Here is a 24,953-nt window from a genome sequence, read left to right as displayed (position 1 = left end):
CTTTTACAACCCAATGTTTTCTGTCACCTATCAGATGTCCTTTTGCTGGTGGGTCACCAGTCTGTTTGTGAATGATCAGCCATGATCTTATTGAATGGCAGTGCTGGCACGAAGGGCCGAATGGCCTACTCCTGCTCCTATTTTCTATGTTTCTATGATCCTATCGTCATTTTGATTAAATGATTTAGTTTAGTGATAAAGCGCGGAAACAGGTCCTTTCGGCCCACCGGGTCCACGCTGACCAGCGATCCCCGCACATTAACACTATCCTATACCCACTAGGGACAATTTTTACACTTACCAAGCCAATTAACCTACAAACCTGTACGTCTTTGGAGTGTGGGAGGAAACCGAAGATCTCGGGGAAAACCCACGCAGGTCACGGGGAGAACGTACAAACTCCGTACAGATAGCACTCGTAGTCAGGATGGAACCCGGGTCTCCGGCGCTGCATTCGCCGTAACTCTACCGCTGCGCCACCGTGACCACCCTTTATTTTCCAGGCCCTTGGCCTATTGAGTCTGGGGCTCTCCATCATCCTGCCATTTCCACTACTTTTCGTCCCCGATCGTCCAATGTTGCATTGCATTTGGTTGGTGCTCACTGCTTTCCTCTACATTGGAGGAACTAATAGCAGACTGAGTGATCTCTGTGTGGAGCCACTGCGTCCAGGTGCAGGAGTCACTGAGGTTGTGTTTTCCTGCCACTTTACTCTGAACGGTTGCCCCCTGCAGTGTTATAGTGCAGGTGTGAATAACAGCAGTATTGTAGTGCAGGTGTGAATAACAGTAGTGTTATAGTGCAGGTGTGAATAACAGTAGTGTTGTGGTGCAGGTGTGAATAACAGTAGTGTTGTGGTGCAGGTGTGAATAACAGCAGTGTTGTAGTGCAGGTGTGAATAACAACACCTCGTCTTCCATCTGGACACACTCACCCAATTTTCTTTTCCCCTGTCCTGTCTACTCCCCCCACATTCTACCACTAGCCTATCTAGATATAGATAGCATCTATTGCAGGAACCTTTTCCATATATTAAGAAGCAGATAAAATTAGATGACAAAGGTTTAGGGTAAAGGAGAAGACAATCACAGGGGATATGAAGGATCATCCCCGAAAAATTTACTAACAATCTCCTCCGCCTAGCAGAGCTGGTTCTTACCCTCAACAACTTCTCCTTTGACTCCTCCCACTTCGTCCAAACCAGAGGCGTAGCTATGGGCACTCGCATGGGCTCGAGCTATGCCTGCTGCTTTGTCGGGTACGTCAAACAATCCCTGTTCCGGGTGTACACTGGCCCCATCCCCGAACTCTACCTCCGCTACATTGACAACTGCATTGGTGCTACCACTTGTACCCATGCAGAACTCACTGACTTCATACATTTCACCACCAATTTCCATCCTGCTCTTAAATATACTTGGACCATCTCCGACATCTCCCTACCGTTTCTGGATCTCACTGATGTTTGATGGACTGTGTGGGGTGGGGGACTCACCATCTCCATCAAAGGAGACAGACTAATGACTGACATCTACTACAAACCCACTGACTCGGACAGCTATCTGGACTACACTTCTTTCCACCCTGTCTCCTGCAAAAAATCTATCCCCTACTCCCAATGCCTCCGTCTACGCCGCATCTGCGCCCGGGATGAGTTGTTGCACACTAGGGCATCAGAGATGTCCTCATTCTTCAGGAAACGGGGCTTCCCCTCTTCCATTATAGATGAGGCTCTCACTAGGGCCTCTTCTACATCCCTCAGCTCCGCTCTTGCTTCCCCACTCCCCATTCGTAACAAGGACAGAATTCCCCTCGTTCTCACCTTCCACCCCATCAGTCAGTGTATCCAACAAATTATCCTCCAACATTTCCGTCATCTCCAACGGGATCCCACCACTGGCCATATCTTCCCATCCCCTCCCCTTTCTGCGTTCCGCAGAGACCGTTCCCTCCGTAACTCCCTGGTCCACTCGTCCCTTCCTACCCAAACCACCCCCTCCGCAGGCACTTTTCCCTGCAACCGCAGGAGATGCAACACCTGTCTCTTTACCTCCCCCCTCGACTCCATCCAAGGACCCAAACAGTCTTTCCAGGTGGGACAGAGGTTCACCTGCACCTCCTCCAACCTCACCTATTGTATCCGCTGTTCCAGATGCCAACTTCTCTACATCGGCGAGACCAAATACAGGCTCGGCGATTGTTTCGCTCAACACATTCGCTCAGTCCGCTGAACTTATAATTGACTTTAGAAAAACCAGTGGAGATTACGACCCACTCTACATCAATGGGGTCTGTGTGGAAAGGGTACCAGCTTTCAGGTTCCTGGGTACGCACATCGCAGAGGATCTCACCTGGTCTACCAACACCATCACCACAGTAAAGAAGGCACAGCAGAGACTCCACTTCCTGAGGATCCTCAGGAAAACCAACCTGCAGGAGAAGCTCATGTTGTCCTTCTATCGCTGCTCCATCGAGAGTGTGCTGGCATACTGTATAACCACATGGTATGCCAGCTGCTCAGAAAAGGACAGGAAGGCCCTTCAGAGGGTCATCACGACGGCCCAGAAAATCATCGGCTGCTCACTGCCCTCCCTGGAGCACCTGTTCAGCCTACGCTGCCTCAGTAGAGCAGGCAAAATAATAAAAGATCCATCCCACCCCGGCCACCGTCTGTTTGTTCATCTGCCCTCTGGTCGACGTTTCAGGTCGATCAAATCCCGAACAAACAGACTTAAGAACAGTTTTTACCCCAGGGCCATACGAGAACTGAACACTACCTTGCACTAGGCAACACCGTTAAAAAATCGGTCATATAATTGTATTTAATTGTATTTATGTATTTATTTGTTTTTGCATTTATTGCATATATGTTTGTACGCACCGTCAGGATTGGCTATTTTTTAATTTCGTTGTACTCGTTGCAATGACAATAAATGAATATTATTATTATTATTATTATTATTATTATTATTATTATTATTATTATATTATTATTATTATTATTATTATTATTATTATTATTATTATTATTATTATTATTATTATTATTATTATTATTATTATTATTAACCAACCTGATCTCCCGGTGGCTGAGCACTTCAACTCCCCCTCCCACTCCCAGTCTGACCTTTCTATCGTGAGCCTCCTCCAGTGTCATAGTGAGGCCCACTGCAAATTGGAATCCTCGTAAACCTTCTCTGCACTCTTCCCGACTTAGGAACATCTTTCCTATAACACAGGGAGTGAACAAAACTGAACATAATACTCCACTGCAGCATCACCAGTGCCTTGCAACACGCCACACCTCTCTGCATTAAACTCCATCAACCATTCCTCAGCCTATCTGCCAACTGATTAACATCCTGCTGCAATTTTTGACAACCGTCTTTAGAGTCATCTTCAAGCGTAATAATCTGCCGTGTATGATCTCATCCAAATCATTGAAATATGGGCATACTGCCAGCCACAGAATGAATGAATGAATGAATGAATAAGTTTATGAATGAATAAGTTTATTGGCCAAGTATGTACACATACAAGGAATGTGCCTTGGTGCTCCGCTCACATGTAACAACACAAACATACAGTAAACAATTTAGAATAAAGCATAAAACATTGAACCATTAAGAATACAACATTACAGTTTAAACATGTGAGTGAGTTATATAATCTTGCACTTATATTTAATGTAATGGCAGTTTCTATACCATCTCGAAATCCCGCTTCGATAGCCATTACTTCTCGGGGATGAAATGTAGTTATAGCTTACGCCCACAAGCAGGCAAAAAAGACATAAACGAGAAATATTAAAACATAGCCATAACACAATGACAATAACTGAATTAAGCATAAATGGCTCCTACATTTAATATTTACTCATTACAGTTCCACCACTGATTTTCTGGCACTCTTGGTTCCAGAGCTTTGCTGGTTTATCAAGCCGGTCGGCTTGGCCGGTCGGAAGTCGGCTATGGGGATAGATGTGCTGGCTCCAGCTAGGCTGGAGTTCCAGCGCCCCGGCAGCAGGTTGCAAATTCAACCCACCAATCGGCCTTGGAAGTCCCGATGAGGATGAGATTGGCTGCCTTGCCCAGCCTAGGTGACACATTTTCGGGGAGACTTCCAGGGCGGGGGGATTTCTCGTGGAACCCCTAGCGACCTCTAGCGGCCGAATTGACATTGCAATTACCGACTGTTTTGCGGAAGAATGTGAGGCGAAATCGGAATGGTGCAAATTAAATAAGAAAGCGGAAACTTTCCGCCAAATTCGGACGGGTTGGGAGAGGTACTTAGCTCAATGAAGTTGAAGAAGGTCTTCCAATTGGTGCAACCTCACTGCGTATTGTGCCCATAAATTTGTTCTTGTCGAGGTGATCTAATATAATGTAATGTAAGATTTATTTTTAAAGACGGTATGTTGATAATTTCTCTCATTTTGTTTTTCATGAAAACAGATGCACGGAAGACGGATGTCCACATAAGAAGTTCTTTCATACCCGCTACTTGATGCGAATGCGCTTAACACCAGACTGTTCAAAAATGCTCATATCAACATCATCTGGTTATCTTCTCATTCTTCATGACCTTGATCTAACCCAATCTTTAGAAGTATCCACTTACCGCAGTTTAAGGGGCAAACGGTCTGCTTCCAGTACAGGTTAGTTCAATGGGCATTATAGCTTGATTCTTCTGTTACAAATCGGTAAAATAGCTTTCAAATGCTCTTTATACAACGATCAGCCAAAACATTATGACCACCTGCCTAATATGCTGTTGGTCCTCTGTGTGCAGCCCCATACGCAGCAGGGTGCAATACACTGTGAATTGTTACACATTCCTCCCGTGACCACCATTAAACTTTTCTGTGACCAGTTTGGACCAGATGCGATAGCCTTCGCTGCCCTCGCACATCAATGAGCCTGGGGCGCCCAACACCTTGTGGTTTGTCCCTCCTCGGACCACTGTCAGTAGGTACTCACCACTGCTGACCGGGAGCACCCCACAAGCCTTGCTGTTTCTGAGATGCTCTGACCTAGTCATCTGGCCATAACAATTTGACCAGTCCGCCTTAACCAACCTGGACTCCCGGTGGCTGAGCACTTCAACTCCCACTCCCAGTCTGACCTTTCTGTCATGGGCCTCCTCCAGTGCCAGAGTGAAGCCCACCGGAAATTGGAGGAACAGCACCTCATATTTTGCTTAGGCAGCTTGCAGCCCAGCGGTATGAACATTGACTACTCTAACTTTAGATAGTTCCTCTGTCCCTCTCTTCCCCTCACCCTTCCCAGTTCTCCCTCCCACTGTCTTCCTGTCTCCACCTATATCCTTCCTTTCTCCCGCCCCCCCCTGACATCAGTCTGAAGAAGGGTCTCGACCCGAAATGTCACCCATTCCTTCTCTCCAGAGATACTGCCTGACCTGCTGAGTTACTCCAGCAATTTATGATACCTTCGATTTGTACCAGCATCTGCAGTTATTTTCCTATACTATATGGCCCTTGTCAAAGTCACTCAGATCTTTACTCCTGCCCATTTCCTGCCCAACACATCAGCTTCAAGACTGACTGTTCCTTTGCTGCCCTTCACAAGTGCCATTGTAACAAAATAATCCATGTTATTCACTTTGCCTGTCAGTGGTCATAATGTTTTGGCTAATTGGAGTATGTATACTAATTTTATGATGGGATTGGTTTGGAGGGATGTGGGACAAGCAAAGGCAAGTGAGTCTAGTGTCAGAATCACAGAGCAACACAACAGACCCTGCGCCCAACACATCAAATCCGACCAAGTTGCCCAACCGAGTTAACGCGGGCAGTTCCACTGATAGGCACAGCAATCTGTAGTTCCATGCTTTTCCCTGCAGCCTTTTATAAAAGAGGCACGACATTTGCCACCATGCAATCTTCCAGCACCACCGAGTAGCACCCACCACCACACAGGTGACTATTTCTTCCCCATCTTCCCAAAGTGTCCAAGGATAAATACTCTTGATCGGGTCCCTGTGATTTATCTACCCTCCTGCATTTTAAGACCTCCAGCACCTCCTCTTCTGTAACGTGAACTCTCTTCAAAACATCACTATTAATTTCTCTGAATTCCCAAGCATCCATGTCTTTCTGCATATTAAATACAGATGATTTAGGAGCTGGCCAATCTGCAGTGGCTCAATGCTAACAGCAACATGCTCGGTAGACCAGGCTCGCCCACTGCGGACTCCGGCGTTGATGGGAATCACGCCAGGCAGAGGGGCCGACAGCGAGAGAAATGGGGGGAATCTGGCGGAGGGCCGCCGCGAACAGTGGGGGTCCCTGCGTGAGGGGAGGGGGTACGGAGAACAGTGGGGGTCCCTGCGTGGGGGAGGTGATACCGAGAACAGTGGGGGTATCAGCGTGGGGGGAGGGGGTGCCATGAACATGGGGTCCCAGCGTGGGGGGAGGGGGTGCCAAGAACATGGAGGTCCCAGCATGGGGGGAGGGGGTGCTGAGAACAGTGGGGGTCCCGGCGTGGGGGAGGGGGAGAACAAAGGGGGATCTGGCAGGGGAGTGGGGGGACTGTCTGTTGCCACGTGCAGCGGCAGGCAACAGTTAGGATTGTTTGGTGCTTTTGTAAAGTTGTTTGTGCCAACACTTGTGTACTGCCTAGGGTGTGCTTTTCACTGTACCTCGGTATATGTGACAAGAACGTATCATTCGTTCATACATACCTCCAACTCTCACTATCCCACTTTCTGGATATCCCTTTACACGCAAACAACCTGCTCCAATCTACTCCCGCCCTATCAATCTGAAGGAGGGCCTGAACTGAAACATCACCTATCCATATTCTGAGATCCTGAGCCGCTGAGGTACTCCAGCATTTTGTGCCTATCTCTCTGTATCATTGCTCCAATCAACGTTTTCAAGCTCCTGTGCAAAACCATCAAAGTTGTTTTGCCCCAGTTTGGAATTTAACTTGTAGTCCAACCCTGGCCTGAAACATAACTATTTTAAAGCTGTAAGGAAAAAATACTGCAGATGCTGGTTTTAATCGAAGGTAGACGCAAAATGCTGGAGTAACTCAGCGGGTCAGGCAGCATCTCAGGAGAGAAGGAAGGGATGACGTTTCAGGTCGAGACCCTTCAGTCTGATGACAGGGGAGGGGGCGGGACTTTGCCCCCTGACATCAGTCTGAAGAAGGGTCTTGACCCGAAATGTCACCCATTCCTTCTCTCCCGAGATGCTGCCTGACCCGCTGAGTTACTCCAGCATTTTGTGATACCTTATTTTAAAGCTGTGGTCACTCGTCCCAAAGCACTTGTCCACTATCGCCTCAGTTAATTGCCTTGTTTAATTCCCTAAACCTAGGTCAGGCGTGGCCCTTCTCTATGGACCCCTCTACATATTGCCTATTACTTCATTGAATACACTTGACAAATTCCATCCCACCTAAGCCATACGAGATAAATGTAAGAAATAGAAGCAGGCACCCAAATTGCAAATCCTGCTTTAATTTAGTTTCGAGATGCAGCATGTAAATAGGTTCTTCGGCCCATCGAGTCCACATCGACCCGTTCACACTAGTTCTGTGTTATCCCACTGGATCCACTCCCTACACACTGGGGGCAATTTATAGAAGGCCAATTAACCTGCAAACCCATGTCTTTGGGAGGAAGCCCACGCGGTCACAAGGAGAAATGACAAACTCCACACATGCAGCTCCCAAGGTCAGGATCGAACCCAGATCTCTGGAGTTGTGAGGCAGCGGTTCTACCTGATGTGCAACTGTGCCGCTCTTAAGAGCTAACTTTAAAACGTCTTTTATCTCTCCAGATCTGACTTTGTCTTCTTGCAGCCTGCCGGGTTTACAATCACAAAATCAGCAGCTCAGTACATCTCGCAGCTCTGAAAAAAACCCATCACAGTCTTGTGCCCATGATGATAAAAAAGGTAATAGAACAAATAAGAATAGTGAGTAACAAATTTCTGTTGCAAGGCCATCAGTGCAAAAATGAACATTTTTTCCAGTTGCAGTTTTAATATGGAATAGAAAATTGCCATTTGGTTTGTCTTGCCCATGCTGACTAACTTGCCCCATCTGCATTGGTCACAGCTGTCTGCGTTTGGCCCATGTCCATTTGCGCCTGTCCAAATGTTTTTTAAATGTTGTTCTAGTCCCTGCCTCAACTACCTCTGCCTTCTATATACCCACCACCCTCTGTGTGAAAAGTCGCAGCCACCGTGGTATTAAACCAGTCACAGAATAGAATTATATTGCAATATATTACTTTCCACAGGAAATATTTAAAGTATTCCTTTAAGTCCGTGTCTTTGTGTGCCTCAGAGTTGGGACCTGTATCTGTGATTGCTGCTTCTGTTCAATCAGGTGAATTAGAATGGTCTTCGCTGATGTTTCTCTGATTGAGAGCTTGACGGTTTCACTGGTGTTTTATATTTCTTGCATGTCAGGGATTTGTAAAGAGTAGTTGGGACAAACCTGACATGACAAAGTAATTAACTGGGGAATATTAAAGAATAAAACAAAGTGGTGGAGAAACTCAAAGGGTCAGGCAGAAAATGGACATGTGATGTTTCGGGTTGGGATCCTTCTTCAGACTAGAGAACACAAAACAATAGACAATAGACAATAGGTGCAGGAGTAGGCCATTCAGCCCTTCGAGCCAGCACCGCCATTCAATGCGATCATGGCTGATCACTCTCAATCAGTACCCCGTTCCTGCCTTCTCCCCATACCCCCTCACTCCGCTATCCTTAAGAGCTCTATCCAGCTCTCTCTTGAAAGCATCCAACGAACTGGCCTCCACTGCCTTCTGAGGCAGAGAATTCCACACCTTCACCACCCTCTGACTGAAAAAGTTCTTCCTCATCTCCGTTCTAAATGGCCTACCCCTTATTCTTAAACTGTGGCCCCTTGTTCTGGACTCCCCCAACATTGGGAACATGTTATCTGCCTCTAATGTGTCCAATCCCCTAATTATCTTATATGTTTCAATAAGATCCCCCCTCATCCTTCTAAATTCCAGTGTATACAAACCCAATCGCTCCAGCCTTTCAACATACGACAGTCCCGCCATTCCGGGAATTAACCTAGTGAACCTACGCTGCACGCCCTCCATAGCAAGAATATCCTTCCTCAAATTTGGAGACCAAAACTGCACACAGTACTCCAGGTGCGGTCTCACCAGGGCCCGGTACAACTGTAGAAGGACCTCTTTGCTCCTATACTCAACTCCTCTTGTTACGAAGGCCAACATTCCATTGGCTTTCTTCACTGCCTGCTGTACCTGCATGCTTCCTTTCATTGACTGATGCACTAGGACACCCAGATCTCGTTGAACTCCCCCACCTCCTAACTTGACACCATTCAGATAATAATCTGCCTTTCTATTCTTACTTCCAAAGTGAATAACCTCACACTTATCTACATTAAACTGCATCTGCCATGTATCCGCCCACTCACACAACCTGTCCAAGTCACCCTGCAGCCTTATTGCATCTTCCTCACAATTCACACTACCCCCCAACTTAGTATCATCTGCAAATTTGCTAATGGTACTTTTAATCCCTTCGTCTAAGTCATTAATGTATATCGTAAATAGCTGGGGTCCCAGCACCGAACCTTGCGGTACCCCACTGGTCACTGCCTGCCATTCCGAAAGGGACCCATTTATCCCCACTCTTTGCTTTCTGTCTGTCAACCAATTTTCTATCCATGTCAGTACCCTACCCCCAATACCATGTGCCCTAATTTTGCCCACTAATCTCCTATGTGGGACCTTGTCGAAGGCTTTCTGAACTACGTGCAATGAATATCTTCTTCTTCTTCTTGTGTTTGAGACAGCAGAAGTTATGTAACGCCCTCCTGGCGCTGTAGCCAGTGCAATGTGCTGTTGTCGAGGGCCATGAGGTCTACCCCTCCACCAGGGGGACGGAAGACAGTGCAGTCGAAAATGACGTGCTGCGCTGTTTGCTGGTCTGCTCCACACACGCAGGCTGCTGATGAATGCATGTTGGCATTGAACCGGCCGACCCCTGTGCGGAGCCGGTTCAGGGCGACCCACTCTTTGCGGGGCATGTCCGAGCCGGGTGGAGCTGTGGTGTTCGGTGCGACAGTGAATTGAGGAGGTTGCGATGTCTGTTCCCAGCCGGTTCTCCATGCTCCTAGTATGTTGAAACCGGAGCCACAGAGGGTCGCTGCATGACGGGAGAAAGGGCGATGAGACGACAGGCGTTGAGGTCCCAGTTGCTGTGAATCCTGGGCGAGGTGGTGCAAAGGATGTTTGGCGTCCGATGGGGCCTTGCACACCAGCCTATGAGTGAAGAACTCTCTGCGAAGCTTGGCAGGTGCGATACCTGCGAGCACCAGCAGGAGATCTGTCGGAGTAGGGTGTAGGCAGCCAGTGATGATCCGCATGGTGTCGTTGAGGGTGGTGTCTAGCTTGCTGGTATGAGCGCTGCGGCACCATGCTGGGGCGGTGTACTCAGCGGCGCTGTACACGAGTGCAAGAGCACTGGTTCGAAGAGTAGATGTCCTGGCGCCCCATGACGATCCAGCCAAGCAACGCAGGAGGTTATTCCGTGCCGAGACTTTAGCACGGAGAGCTTCAAGGTGCTTGTAGGTCAGCTGCCGATCTAGTTTCACCCCGAGATATGTAGGAAATGGGTTGTAGGGTAGGGGTGACCCATTAAGGGTGATGGTTAGCTGGCGTTGAGCATCCTTGTTGTTCAGGTGAAAGGCCGTTGTGGTGGTTTTTGCCACACTCAGTTTTAGTCTCCAGGTCTTAAGGTAGCCTGCGACAAGTTCCATATCCGCCGAGAGCACATCCTCCACATTTGACCAACTCCTGTCCGAGTGCAGTAGGGCCAAGTCATCTGCGTATCCATACTGGCGCGAGGTCGTGCGTTGCAGATCGCTGATATAGAGATTGAAGAGCATGGGGGCCAGTATCGAGCCTTGGGGGACTCCGTTTCTTAGGCGTCGCAGTCGGCTAGATTGTCCGTCCCTGGTCTTGAGTACAAAACTGCGGTTGGCAAGGATGTTGGCAAGGAACCGCACTAAATGATGGTCAGGGATGGTGCGGAGGAGCTTCAAGATCAGGCCCTGGTGCCATACTGTATCATAGGCGGTGGTGAGGCCCACCAGTGTGATGCCCGCCTTGTCACCCTTTTCGTAACTGTCTTCGATGTCATTGGTCAGCGTGACTATTTGGTGGGTGGTGCAGCGTCCACGCCGAAATCCGGCTTGTTCAGCGGGTAGTTGAGGGTCAACGATTGGATCGAGCCGGGCCAGGAGAAGCCGTTTGAGGAGCTTGTACGGGACACAGAGGAGTGAGATAACAGTATAACAGAGCTTTATTTGTCGTTCGGTACCGAAGTACCGAACGAAACTACATAGCAGTCATAGAAAAAAAGAACACAAGACAGGTTAATTGGCTGGGTAAATGTAAAAATTGTCCCTAGTGGGTGTAGGATAGTGTTAATGTACGGGGATCGCTGGGCGGCACGGACTTGGTGGGCCGAAAAGGCCTGTTTCCGGCTGTATATATATGATATGATATGATATGACATAGCCCCAACACAAACGTCCATCACAGTGACTCCAAACACCCCCTCACTGTGATGGCTCGTCCCCGACCGACCCGCACAGTCCCCGCAAGGGGATGGAAGTCCCCCCAGCCGAATCGTACCGGGCGCTGAAACGTCTCGCGGCCGAGCCGGGCGATGAAAGGCCCCGCGACCAAGCGTTGCGCAGCTAAGTCCCGTGGTCGAGCCGCACCAGCGATGTAAAGTCCCGCAGCCAAGCCGCACCGGGCGATGTTAAGTCCCGCAGCCGAGCCGCACCGGGCGATGTAAAGTCCCGTGGTCGAGCCGCACCAGCGATGTAAAGTCCCGCAGCCGAGCCGCACCGGGCGATGTAAAGTCCCGCAGCCAAGCCGCACCGGGCGATGTTAAGTCCCGCGGTCGAGCCGCACCGGGCGATGTAAAGTCCCGTGGTCGAGCCGCACCGGGCGATGTAAAGTCCCGCAGCCGAGCCGCACCGGGCGATGTTAAGTCCCGCAGCCGAGCCGCACCGGGCGATGTAAAGTCCCGTGGTCGAGCTGCACCGGGCACTGTTAAGTCCAGCGGCCAAGCCGCACCGGGCGATGTAAAGTCCAGCGGCTGAGCCGCACCGGGCGATGTTAGGCCCCACAGCCGAGCCGCACCCCGCGCCGTGAGGAAGAGAAAAGTTTCCCCCGCCACCCCCCACCCACACCACCACCCCCCACACATACACAACCAAAAAAACAACAAAAAAAACATCCCAACACCGACACACAACAAAAAAAAAAGGAAAAAAGACGAACAGACTGCTAGCGAGCCGCTGCCGTTAGGCGCCGCCACTTCCGCAGATGGGCCGATAGTTCCTTGGGTCGTCCGCAGGCTTGTTTGGTTTTGGTAGCGCAATGACGGTGGCTTTCTGTCAGCTCTTCAGAATGGTCTGACCAATAAGGCAAGAGGAGTAAAACTCACGGAGCCAGGCCAGGCATTTAGGACCGCAGTGTTTCAGGAATTCTGGGGGGATGTTATCAGGACCCTGAGCTTTTCCACATTTCAGTGGAGAGATGACAGAAGAAAGTTCTGCAGAGGAAAAGGGTGCTGACAGGTGCCCATCAGCGCCTGGAGCTGTCCAAAGATTAGTGGATTCCTGTTTGACAGAATGAGTACAGTTCTGGTCCGTGTCTTTGGAGTGGCCATTGGCCAGGAACTGTAGCCGATGGAGTTGGCCGTGACAGGGCAATGCTTTGGGCGGGTACTTCGACCAGTGAGGCAATTGAAGGTCTTCCACACCACCCTACTGGAGTGTGTGAAGTCGATTCCTTGGACTGTCTCTTCCCACCGCTCTGCGCTTATTGTCAAGGCAGTTTGTCAGTTCCGCAGCCTTGGAGGCAGCCTCTTCCAGTAGGGTGGCGTGGAAGACCTTCAATCGTTTCAATGAATATTAAAGAATGTTTATCTGGATTTACAGAAGACAGTTGATGGATCTCAACTTTGTTTCAGAATTTGAGACTCATAGTGATGGAGTTATTGAGTCACACATCACAGAAACAGACCCTTTGGCCCAACTTGCACATGCCGACCAACATGTGCCATCTACATTAGTCCCACCTCCCTGGGTTTGGGCTAGATCCCTCTAAACCTTTCCTATCCATGTACCCTGTCTGTAGCCGACCTTTCAAAGTTGCTCTCGTACCTGTCTCAACTGCCCCCTCAACTGCCCCCTGCACCTTCTGTGTGGAAAAGTTGGGCCTCAGCTTCCTGTTCAATATTTCCCCTCTCACCTTAAGCTTGTTCTCTAGTTCTTGATTTACCTACCCATTCACCCAAAGGATTTCCCTCATGATCTTATACACCTCAACCTCCTGTGCTCCAAGGAATAAAGTCCTCGCCAGCTCTCCCTCTCCCTCCAGCTCAGGCTCTCAAGTCCTGACGAGATCCACGTAAATCTCTGCTCTTTCCAGCTTAACAACATCCTTCCTCTTGCAGGGTGACCAAAACTGAACACAATACTCCAAATGTGGCCTCACCAATGTTTCACAATATTGACTAGGACAGGCTGTTTAGATCTGAGATGGGAAATGTCTTCACTCGGGAGGTGATGAATCTTCGTACGTTTCTATCCTGGAGGGTTATCGAGGCTTATTATTGTAGGAAAATAACTGCAGATGCTGGTACAAATCGAAGGTATTTATTCACAAAATGCTGGAGTAACTCAACAGGTCACGCAGCATCTCAGGAGAGAAGGAATGGGTGACGTTTCGGGTCGAGACCCTTCTTCAGACTGATGTCGGGGGGGCGGGACAAAGGAAGGATATAGGTGGAGACAGGAAGATAGAGGGAGAACTGGGAAGGGGGAGGGGAAGAGAGGGACAGAGGAACTGTCTAACTTAAACTATCTAAAGTAAAGGTTTATTATTGAGTTCACTTTCACTTTCAAATCGAGGGATGGATTTTGAGGGAATCGAGGGATATGGTTATTGGTAGTTTATATTTAGACTTGGTTTTTTTAATTATCACGTGTACCAAGATTGCAATGAAAAGCTTTGTTTTATATTCTATCCAATCTGATCAGATAATGCTGTACATCAATTCAATCGCCAAATTCCATTACAGTATGTAGCCTAAAGGGGAAGTTACTGAGTGCAGAATATAGTTCTCAGCATTGTAGCACAATTCCATAGACAAAGTCTAAAGTTCTCAAAGGGTTAGAGGTGAAAAAAACTTGCCCTGCACATCCCCTTTAAACTTCGCCCTTCCTACGTTAAAGCTGTGACCTGTAGTATTTGAGATTTCAGTCCTGACATTATTCTGGTAAACCTCCTCTGCGCCCTCTCCAAAGCTTACACATCCTTCCTGTAATGGAGCGACCAGAACTGATACTCCAAATGTGGCCTCACCAATGTTTCAGTATATTGGCTAGACTTGGCTGTTTAGGACCTGAGATGGGAAATGTCTTTACTCGGAAGGTGATGCTTCTTTGTAAGTTTCTATCCTGGGTGGTTACAGAGACTCCAAATACGGCCAGGCAAAGTTACCAGGATATAATGGTGACGTTTCGCAGGCTTTACCTGTGGACCAGTTATCCAGCTCACCTTGGATCCCATGGGGCTAAACCTGCTGCACTAGTATACAATGTCAAATGCCTTTCTAAAGTCCGCATACACAGCCCTGCCTACATCAATAATCCCGGTAACCTCAAAAACAAACAAATTTAAAAGTTTTTTTTATTGGGAGAAATCTGCACCTCAGAGCTTTTAAACATGATCATGTATTGCAGCTGGATTTCCAAGCAATAGTCTTGAAGTTTTAACGCCAGAGATTCCTGCAGAAAGAGATCGAGGGAACTGTATTACATCATTACAACTTCACCCCAAAGGCTGGGCTGCCTTGATTCGGTGCACGAGCAACAGTGACGATCAAGAGGTGAGTGAATTCAATAACGCTAAATGTGGAAGAGCTTTTATAGCCCCTGAGGGTCCTCTTAAATCTCTTGCTTCTCCAGGCAAGCCTGTGCCCTCTAGTTTTAGAATCCTCTACCCTGGGAAAATGACTGTGAGCGTTCACTCTATCCATGCTCCTCATGATCTTGTACCAGGGTAGAAACTTACAAAGATGCATCACCTTCCGAGTAAAGTCACCCCTCAGCCTCCTACGCTCTAAAGAAAAAAGCCCCACACAGCCTATCCAACCATTCCTATAACTCAAGCCCGCAAGCCCAGGTAACATCCTGGTGAATCTCTTCAGCACCCTTTCCAACGAATGACATCCTTCCTATAGCGGGGAGCTGTTGACTTTACCATAACCGGAACTGTAGACTTTACTCCAGGTATGGTCTCAACAACAACCTGTATTGTGGCATCATGAGGCATTGTGAGGTTATCCACTTTGGCGGCAAAAACAAGGAGGCAGATTATTATCTCAATGGTGTCAGGTTAGATAAGGGGGAAGTGTAGCGAGACCTGGGTGTCCTTGTCACTGAAAGTTGGCGTGCAGGTACAGCAGGCAGTGAAGAAAGCTAATGGCATGTTGACCTTCATAACGAGAGGATTTCAGTATAGGAGCAAAGAGCTTCGTCTGCAGTTGTATAGGGCCCTGGTAAGACCACATCTGGAGTATTGTCTGCAGTTTTGGTCTCCTAATTTGAGGAAGGACATCCTTGTAACTGAGGCAGTGCAGCGTAGGTTCACGAGATTGATCCCTGGGATGGTGGGACTATCACATGAGGAAAGATAGAAAAGACTAGGCTTGTGTTCACTGGAGTTTAGAAAGATGAGAGGGGATCTTATAGAGACATATAAAATTATAAAAGGACTGGACAGGCTAGATGCAGGAAAAATGTTCCCAATGTTGGGGGAGTCCAGAACCAGGGGCTACAGTCTTAGAATAAAGGGGAGGCCATTTAAAACTGAGGTGAGAAGGAACTTTTTCTCCCAGAGAGTTGTGAATTTGTGGAATTCTCTGCCACAAAGGGCAGTGGAGGTCAAATCACTGCATGAATTTAAGAGAGAGTTAGATAGAGCTCTGGGGGCTAGCGGAATCAAGGGATTATGGGGAAAAGCTGGGCACAGGTTACTGATTGTGGATGATCAGCCATGATCACAATGAATGACGGTGCTGGCTCGAAGGGCCGAATGGCCTCCTCCACCTATTTTCTATAACCATATAACCATATAACAACTACAGCACGGAAACAGGCCCGTTCGGCCCTACCAGTCCATGCCGACCACTCTCTCTGACCTAGTCTCATCTACCTGCTCTCAGACCATAACCCTCCAATCCCCTCCCATCCACATACTTATCCAATTTACTCTTAAATAATAAAATCGAGCCTGCCTCCACCACTTCCACCGGAAGCCCATTCCATACAGCCACCACCCTCTGAGTAAAGAAGTTACCCCTCATGTTACCCCTAAACTTTTGTCCCTCAATTCTGAAGCTATGTCCTCTTGTTGGAATCTTCCCCACTCTCAAAGGGAAAAGCCTACCCACGTCAACTCTTAAAATTTTAAAAACCTCTATCAAGTCCCCCCTCAACCTTCTACGCTCCAAAGAATAAAGACCCAACCTGTTCAACCTCTCTCTGTAGCTTAAGTGCTGAAACCCAGGCAACATTCTAGTAAATCTCCTCTGTACCCTCTCCATTTTGTCGACATCCTTCCTATAATTTGGCGACCAGAACTGCACACCATACTCCAGATTCGGCCTCACCAATGCCTTGTACAATTTTAACATTACATCCCAACTTCTATATTCGATGCTCTGATTTATAAAGGCAAGCATACCAAACGCCTTCTTCACCACCCTATCCACATGAGATTCCACCTTCAGGGAACAATGCACAGTTATTCCCAGATCCCTCTGTTCCACTGCATTCCTCAATTCCCTACCATTTACCCTGTACGTCCTATTTTGATTTGTCCTACCAAAATGCAGCACCTCACACTTATCAGCATTAAACTCCATCTGCCATCTTTCAGCCCACCATTCCAAAAGGCCCAAATCTCTCTGTAGACTTTGAAACTCTATTTCATTATTAACTACACCACCTATCTTAGTATCATCTGCATATTTACTAATCCAATTTGCCACACCATCATCCAGATCATTAATGTAAATGACAAACAACAGTGGACCCAACACAGATCCTTGGGGTACTCCACTAGACACTGGCCTCCAACCTGACATACAATTGTCAACCATTACCCTCTGGTATCTCCCATTCAGCCATTGTTGAATCCATCTTGCAACCTCACTATTAATACCCAACGATTTAACCTTCTTAATCAACCTTCCATGTGGAACCTTGTCAAATGCCTTACAAATGTCCATATAGACAACATCCACAGCCTTGCCCTTATCAATTTCCCTGGTAACCTCTTCAAAAAATTCAAGATTAGTCAAACATGACCTTCCAGGCACAAATCCATGTTGACTGTTTCTAATCAGGCCTTGTTTATCCAAATAATTATATATATTGTCCCTAAGTATCTTTTCCATTAATTTTCCCACCACAGACGTCAAACTAACAGGCCTATAATTGCTAGGTTTACTTTTAGAACCTTTTTTAAACAAAGGCACAACATGCGCAATGCGCCAATCTTCCGGCACCATCCCCGTTTCTAATGACATTTGAAATATTTCAGTCATAGCCCCTGCTATTTCTACACTAACTTCCCTCAATGTCCTAGGGAATATCCTATCAGGACCTGGAGACTTATCCACTTTTATATTTTTCAAAAGTGTCCGTACCTCCTCTTCTTTAATCCTCATAATTTCCATCACTACTCTACTTGTTTCACTTACCTCACATAATTCAATATCCTTCTCCTCGGTGAATACCGAAGAAAATAAATTGTTTAATATCTCCCCCATTTCTTCCGGCTCAGCACATAGCTGTCCACTCTGACTCTCTAATGGACCAATTTTATCCCTCGCTATCCTTTTGCTATTGACATATCTGTAGAACCCCTTGAGGTTTTCTTTTACATTACTTGCCAAAGCAGCCTCATATCTTTTTTTCGCTTTTCTAATTTCCTTCTTAAGATTCCTTTTACATTCTTTATATTACTCAAGAACCTCATTTACTCCCTGCCGCTTATATTTATTGTATATCTCCCTCTTTTTCCGAACCAAGTGTCCAATTTCCCTGGAAAACCACGGCTCTTTCAAATTATTATTCTTTCCTTTCCACCGAACAGGGACAAAAAGACTCTGTACTCTCAAAATTTCACCTTTAAATATCCTCCATTTCTCTATTATATCCTTTTCATAAAACAAAAAGTCCCATTTCACTCCTTTTAAATCCTTTCTCATCTCCTCAAAATTAGCCTTTCTCCAATCCAAAATCTCAACCCTTGGTCCAGATTTGACCTTCTCCATAATTATATTGAAACTAATGGCATTGTGATCACTAGACCCAAAGTGCTCCTCAACACATACCTCCGTCACCTGACCCGTCTCATTTCCCAACAGGAGGTCCAACACTGCCCCTTCTCTGGTCGGTACCTCTACGTATTGCTGCAAAAAACTATCCTGCACACATTTTACAAACTCCAAACCATCCAGTCCTTTAACAGAATGTGATTCCCAGTCTATGTACGGAAAATTGAAATCACCCACAATCACTACTCTGTGCTTACTACTAATATCTGCTATCTCCTTACATATTTGCTCTTCCAATTCTCGTTCCCTATTTGGCGGTCTATAATACACCCCTATAAGTGTTGCTAAACCTTTCTCATTTCTGAGTTCCACCCAAACAGCCTCCCTAATCGAGCCTTCTAGTCTGTCCTGCCAAAGCACTGCTGTGATATCCTCCCTGACAAGCAATGCAACACCCCCACCTCTTGCCCCTCCGATTCTATCACATCTGAAACAATGAAATCCTGGAATATTTAATTGCCAATCGCAACCCTCCTGCAACCATGTTTCACTGATCGCCACAACATCATACTTCCAGATGTCAATCCAGGCTCTAAGCTCATATGTTTCTATGATGTCCCAAATTTGTCCTAACTTGTATCCCATTCCTTAAATTCTCCTTCCTGCTTTCTATTGAAACTCATTTCATTTCAAACTTAGGATAAAAAAATACATCCATCAGCCAAAACATTATGACCACCTGCCTAATATGCTGTTGGTCCTCCATGTGCTGCCAAAACAGCGCTGACCCGGCGAAGCATGGACTCTACAAGACCTCTGAAGGTGTCCTGTGGTATCTGGCACAAAAACATTAGCAGCAGATCCTTTAGCAGCACCCCACAAGCCTTGCCGTTTCAGAGATGCTTTGACCCAGTTGTCTGGCCATAACAATTTGGCCCTTCTCAAAGTCGCTCAGGTCTTTACTCCTGCCCATTTCTCCTGCACCCAACACATCAACTTCAAGAGCTGACTGTTCACTTGCTGCCTAATATATCCCACCCTTTGACAGGTGCCATTGTAACAAGATAATCAATGTTATTCACTTCACCTGTCAGTGGTCATAATGTTTTGGTATAATTGACCTGAAATGGAACGTCCACTGACTGATCTACTGAGTATTTCCAGCACCTTCTCTTTATCAGATTTCCAACAATGGTGATTTACTTTTAGACTTTTTAAGAAAGCGATAAGAACATAGTGAAGGGTATTCGAACTGAAACATTGTATAGAATATAGAGCAGTACAGCACAAGGGCAAGAATTTCGGCCCACTTTATCTGTGCCTCACATGATGCGAAGAATCATAATAATCATAATCATACTTTAGCCAAGTATGTTTTGCAACATATGAGGAATTTCATTTGGCATACAGTCATACCAATAAAATGCAACAGAACACACAAAATATGTTTACACCCACCACAGTGACTCCTCCACATTCCTCACCGTGATGGAAGGTGAAAAAAAGTTCAATCTCTCCCTTCTTTGTCCTCCTGCGGTCGGGGGCCTCTAACCTTCCATTGAGACCAACTCTTATCTGCCTGCACATGATCCCTATCCCTCCATTCCCTGCATATCGACAAGCATATGCAAAAGCCTCTTATACACCACTATCATATCTGCCTCGGCCACCAATCCTGGCACGAGGTTCCACCCTCTGTGTAAAAAAAAGTTGCCCTGCACATCTTCCTTAAACTTTGCCCCTCTAACCTTAAAGCTATAACCTCTAGCCTGGGAGAAAGGTTCTGATAATTTTATATACTTCTATCAGGTCTCCTCCTCTGCACCCACTCCAACCTCTCCCTATAACTAATATCCCCTGAGCCAGGCAACATTCTGGTAAACCACCTCTGTTCCCTCTCCAAAGCCTCCACATCCTTCCAGTAATGGGTCGAGCAGAACTGCACGCAGTATTCCCAATGTGGCCCAACCAAAATCTTATAAAGCTCCATCATGACTTCCTGACTCTTATACTCAATGCACCAACCTATGAAGGCAAACATACCGTGTGCCTTATCCTGTACACTGTGGATGGCTTGATTGTAACCATGTCTACTTATTCCACTGACTGGATAGCACACGACAAAAAAACTTTTCATTGTACCATAGTGGGTCAGGCAGCATCTCAGGAGAGAAGGAATGGGTGACGTTTCAGGTCGAGACCCTTCTTCAGACTGATGTCAGGGGAGGGGGCGGGACAAAGAAAGGATGTAGTTGGAGACAGGAAGACAGTGGGAGAACTGGGAAGGGGGAGGGGAAAGAGAGGGACAGAGGAGCTATCTAAAGTTAGAGAGGTCTCGACCCGAAACGTCACCCATTCCTTCTCTCCTGAGATGCTGCCTGAACTGCTGAGTTACTCCAGCATTTTGTGATACCTTCGATTTGTACCAGCACCTGCAGTTAATTTCCTACACAACTTGCCACATCACTGCGATTTCTCCTCAAGGTATGTCTACTTTGAAGAAGTTCTCCTCCCTTTGTCAAAAGTTTAGCAACATGCTCTCTCACTGCTTCCCCTCTGTGATTCCTCCTGCCCTCCTACTCTATGACCATTGATTTCTCTAACTTTAGATAGCTCCTCTGTCCCTCTCTTTCCCCTCCCCCTTCCCAGTTCTCCCACTGTCTTCCTGTCTCCACCTATATCCTTTGTCCCGCCCCCTCCCCTGACATCAGTCTGAAGAAGGGTCTCGACCTGAAACGTCACCCATTCCTTCTCTCCTGAGATGCTGCCTGACCCGCTGAGTTACTCCAGCATTTTGTGCTACCTTTGATTTGTACCAGCATCTGCAGTTATTTTCTTACATTTCATTGTACCTTGTTCCACTGATAATAAACTAAACTAACTAACTACGTGTGTTGCTACTTTGGGGGAACTATAGAACTGCACCCAAAGATCCCTCTGTACATCAATGCTGTTGAAGGTCAAGTCATTGATTGTGTATCTTCCCCTTGTATTTGACCTCCCAAAGGTCGAGACCTTGCACTTGCTCAGATTAAACTCCACCTGCCATTTCCCTGACCATTTCTAAAGGTCTTCTATATCCCGCTGCATACCTCGACAGCTTTCCTGTGTAAGAAAGAACTGCAGATGCTGGTTTAAATCGAAGGTAGACACAAAATGCTGGGGTAACTCAGCGGGTCAGGCAGCATCGGGAGAGAAGGAATGGGTGACGTTTCGGGTCGAGACCCTTCTGCAGAGTCTCCTTGCAGTCCACGTCCCCCACAATCTTGGTGTCATGTGCAAACTTACTCACCAACCTACTGACATTTACATCCAAGTTAATTATATACTGTATTTCACAATCAGCAGAAGTCCCAGCACATATTCCTGCAGTACTCCACTGGTCACAGACCTTCAGCCTGAATATGATCCGTCCTTCACAATCTTCCATTTTCCATCAGCAAGCCAGTTCTGAATCCATATGACCAAATCACAATTAATCCCGTGCATTTCAATCTTCTGGATCAACCTACCATAGGGGATTTATTAAATGCCATACTAAAATCCATGTAGATAACATTCAGGGTGTACCCTCATCGAGGGTCTTTGTCACCTCCTCAAAAAACTCAATCGTTAGTAAGGCACAACCTGCCATTTACAAAGCCATGCTGACTGTCCCTAATTAACCCATTCTCTTGGCAATGGGAGTAAATCCTATTCCAAAGTACCCTTCCCCACCACTGACGTGCGGCTCACCAGCCTATGAATTCCCTGGAGTTTCTTTACTTCCCTTCTTAAATAAAGGAACAACATCAGTTCCTCTCCAATGAGTGTTATGTGACTCAAGAGGATGCAGAGGTGATTGTCAAGGCTCCCGCAATCTCCTCTTGTGCCTCGCAATAACTTCGAGTAAATTCCATTAGGTCCTGAGGATTTATCCACCTTCATGGTCCTCAAAGCCCCATCACCACCACTTGCTTAATCTCAATCTGCCCTTGTACATTACAATTCTCCACACTGATCTCACTATCCTCGTCCTCTCCTTGGTGAAAGTACTCGTTTGGTACCTCATCGCCATCCCTGCATGGCAAGCACAACTTCCCTCCTTTATCCTTCAGGGGTTCTATCTTCTCCCTGGTTACCCTCTAGTTTTTAATATAGATATGAAAAGCTTTGGGATTCTCTTGAATCTGACTCGCGAAAGCCATTTCCATTTTACGGATGAGTTTCCAGTATTTGTGAAGTCCAATGGCATACTTGTGTTTGTTTTTAACCAGTGGACCTGCATCTATGAGTTCCAAGATGGGCCTCCAGTGCGGACATCCTCCCCTCGTTCCTCGCTCTGCCTCACGCACTACATTGAAGAGGCGAACGTAGGCCGCGGTTACATAAAGGAACTTTGCTTCAGTCCAGACGGCCGGTTGATTTGTTCACCTTTTGGCTATGGGATTCGCTTGTTAGGGTTTGACAGCTGTTGCAACGAACTGTGCGACTGCTTGCCGAGGGAAGCGGTCTCGCTGCAGGAGATCAGGACTATTTACTCGCACAGCGACGTCGTGCTCACAACCAAATTCTCACCCACTCACTGCCAGCTTGCCTCCGGATGCCTTAGCGGGCAGGTGTACTTGTACCAGCCCAAGTTTTAAACAGCCTGGAAGACTTGTGGGTTGTAAACAACTCAAAACAAAAGTAAAATCTTTTAATAATTACAACAAAATTAATGATTCATGTTCAAGGTATTTGATGTCATCCTGAAATCCACTCCCATTTGGTTCTCAGTTCACTACTATAAACCAGTGTGTATATGTTATGATATTCCACAGACTAAGCCGTTAGCTCCTTTGAAGGATCATTGTCTAGTTTTGCGTGATTTATAGCTCTGCTACTGTAAAATTATATCAACAATTTGTGTAAAACTTGTTAGCTTGGTAACTGTATATATGCTGCAAACGCTGTTCAGTTGCTGAAATATTATATGTGTTGGGTAAAAGCCCTGGGATATGGGGTAATAAATTTGACCTTGAGTTTTATTTCCCACTAGCCGGGCCTAGACCCGCTGGCCCCAAATCTAAAATTACAATTTTGCTTTAAAATAAATGGTGTTTTAAAAAAAGTCAATGAAAATCGCGTTTTTTCTTTTAAATGTTTTTTTTTATTGGTCTAACCCCCCCTCCCCTTCCTCCCCCTCACTCATCCACTCCATCCCCCCTCAACCCCCCCTCCTGCCCCCCCCCTCACCCACTCCATCCCCCCTCACCCCCCTTATCCCCCCTTACCTCATCTCCCCTCCCACCCCCCTCACCCACTACATCCCACCTCAAGCCCCCTTAAAACTCCCCCAAACCTCTCCTGCATTGGTGTAGCACCCTCCCCCCAGCAGCAGGAGAGCTCTCTCACCCCCCCCCCCCCCATTGGCCGCCACTCGGGTGGATCCCGCCTCCCTCCCAGCTCCGATTGGTCAGATCCCATCCCGCCCTTGACCCTCATTGGCCGGGCTGCTGTTGGGTTCCCATTGTGAAGTCGAACGCGGCTGACGGCCAGTAAGTGGAAAAGAGATTTATTAAAGTTAAAAAGGTGATTTTTAAAGTTTAAAAAGTGAAACAAATTTAAAATATAACAAAATGCTGGAGTAACTCAGCCGGTCAGGCAGCATCTCGGGAGAGAAGGAATGGGTGACGTTTCGGGTCGAGACCCTTCTTCAGACTGATGTCAGGGGGGCGGGACAATGGAATATCCTTCCTTTGTCCCACCCCCCTGACATCAGTCTGAAGAAGGGTCTCGACCCGAAACGTCACCCATTCCTTCTCTCCCGAGATGCTGCCTGACCTGCTGAGTTACTCCAGCATTTTGTGAATAAATACCTTCGATTTGTACCAGCTTCTGCAGTTATTTTCTTATACTATTTAAAATATAACAATCATTTGAACCACAGGCCAATGGTGAGTAAGGTGGGCCAAAGATTGTTGCGCTGTCGTGTACCGTTTTGGCTGCATTGCCAAAACAAATATAAGCACAAATATACAAGATGAGAGTTTTAGTAATATACTAGCAAAGCGGGCCCGTTGGGCCCGTCCCCACACCCCCCATTCTCTCCTCCCCCAGCCCCACTCTTACTCTCCAAGTGTGCCCGTTGGGCCCGTCCTCCTGATCTGTGTATGTCAAGTGACTTGCAATAACAAAAAACACTACTTTAAAACAATCAGTGCTTTTTTGGAAACTTTTCGAAACAATGTAGCCGTCACAAGCTGAAGACTAAATCTGCACCGCAGCGCCCCCCTGAAAAAGGGGGGGGGGCAGCGCTTTAAAACCTCTGTAACTTAAAAAATACGCGACCAAAGTAAATGAAAATATCACGGCCGACCGAGCGCGCGATTGGCGATTAAGGCGCTACGGTTCACCGTTTTGCCGCAATCGCTGTTACGTATATATCAGGTCAAACCACAAAAAAAAACATATACAAGATCTGAGTTTTAGTAATATACTAGCACAAGTGTGCCCGTTGGGCCCGTCCTCGAAGGGTTTCCATTGTAACTGGGAGGGGAGCGGGGGGGAGGGAGGG

At 47.0% G+C, this 24,953-nt stretch overlaps 1 protein-coding gene across 1 annotated transcript in view; it reads left to right on the top strand.

Annotated features, from left to right (window-relative positions):
- wdr32 (WD repeat domain 32) overlaps window positions 1-23,491 on the top strand; it is a 28,485-nt gene extending 4,994 nt beyond the window's left edge. The window contains exons 4-7 of the mRNA XM_078413087.1: window positions 4,455-4,657; window positions 7,808-7,924; window positions 14,811-14,956; window positions 22,672-23,491. Coding sequence (XP_078269213.1) covers window positions 4,455-4,657; window positions 7,808-7,924; window positions 14,811-14,956; window positions 22,672-23,040 — 835 coding nt within the window. The 3' untranslated portion in view covers window positions 23,041-23,491. The remainder of the gene's footprint in view (window positions 1-4,454; window positions 4,658-7,807; window positions 7,925-14,810; window positions 14,957-22,671) is intronic.
- Window positions 23,492-24,953: the final 1,462 nt, after the last annotated feature.

The sequence above is a fragment of the Rhinoraja longicauda genome, chromosome 1, assembly GCF_053455715.1.
Source record: "Rhinoraja longicauda isolate Sanriku21f chromosome 1, sRhiLon1.1, whole genome shotgun sequence".
NCBI lineage: Eukaryota > Metazoa > Chordata > Chondrichthyes > Rajiformes > Arhynchobatidae > Rhinoraja > Rhinoraja longicauda.
Note: the sequence above shows the minus strand (reverse complement) of the source record. Positions and strands in the feature narration are given on the sequence as shown.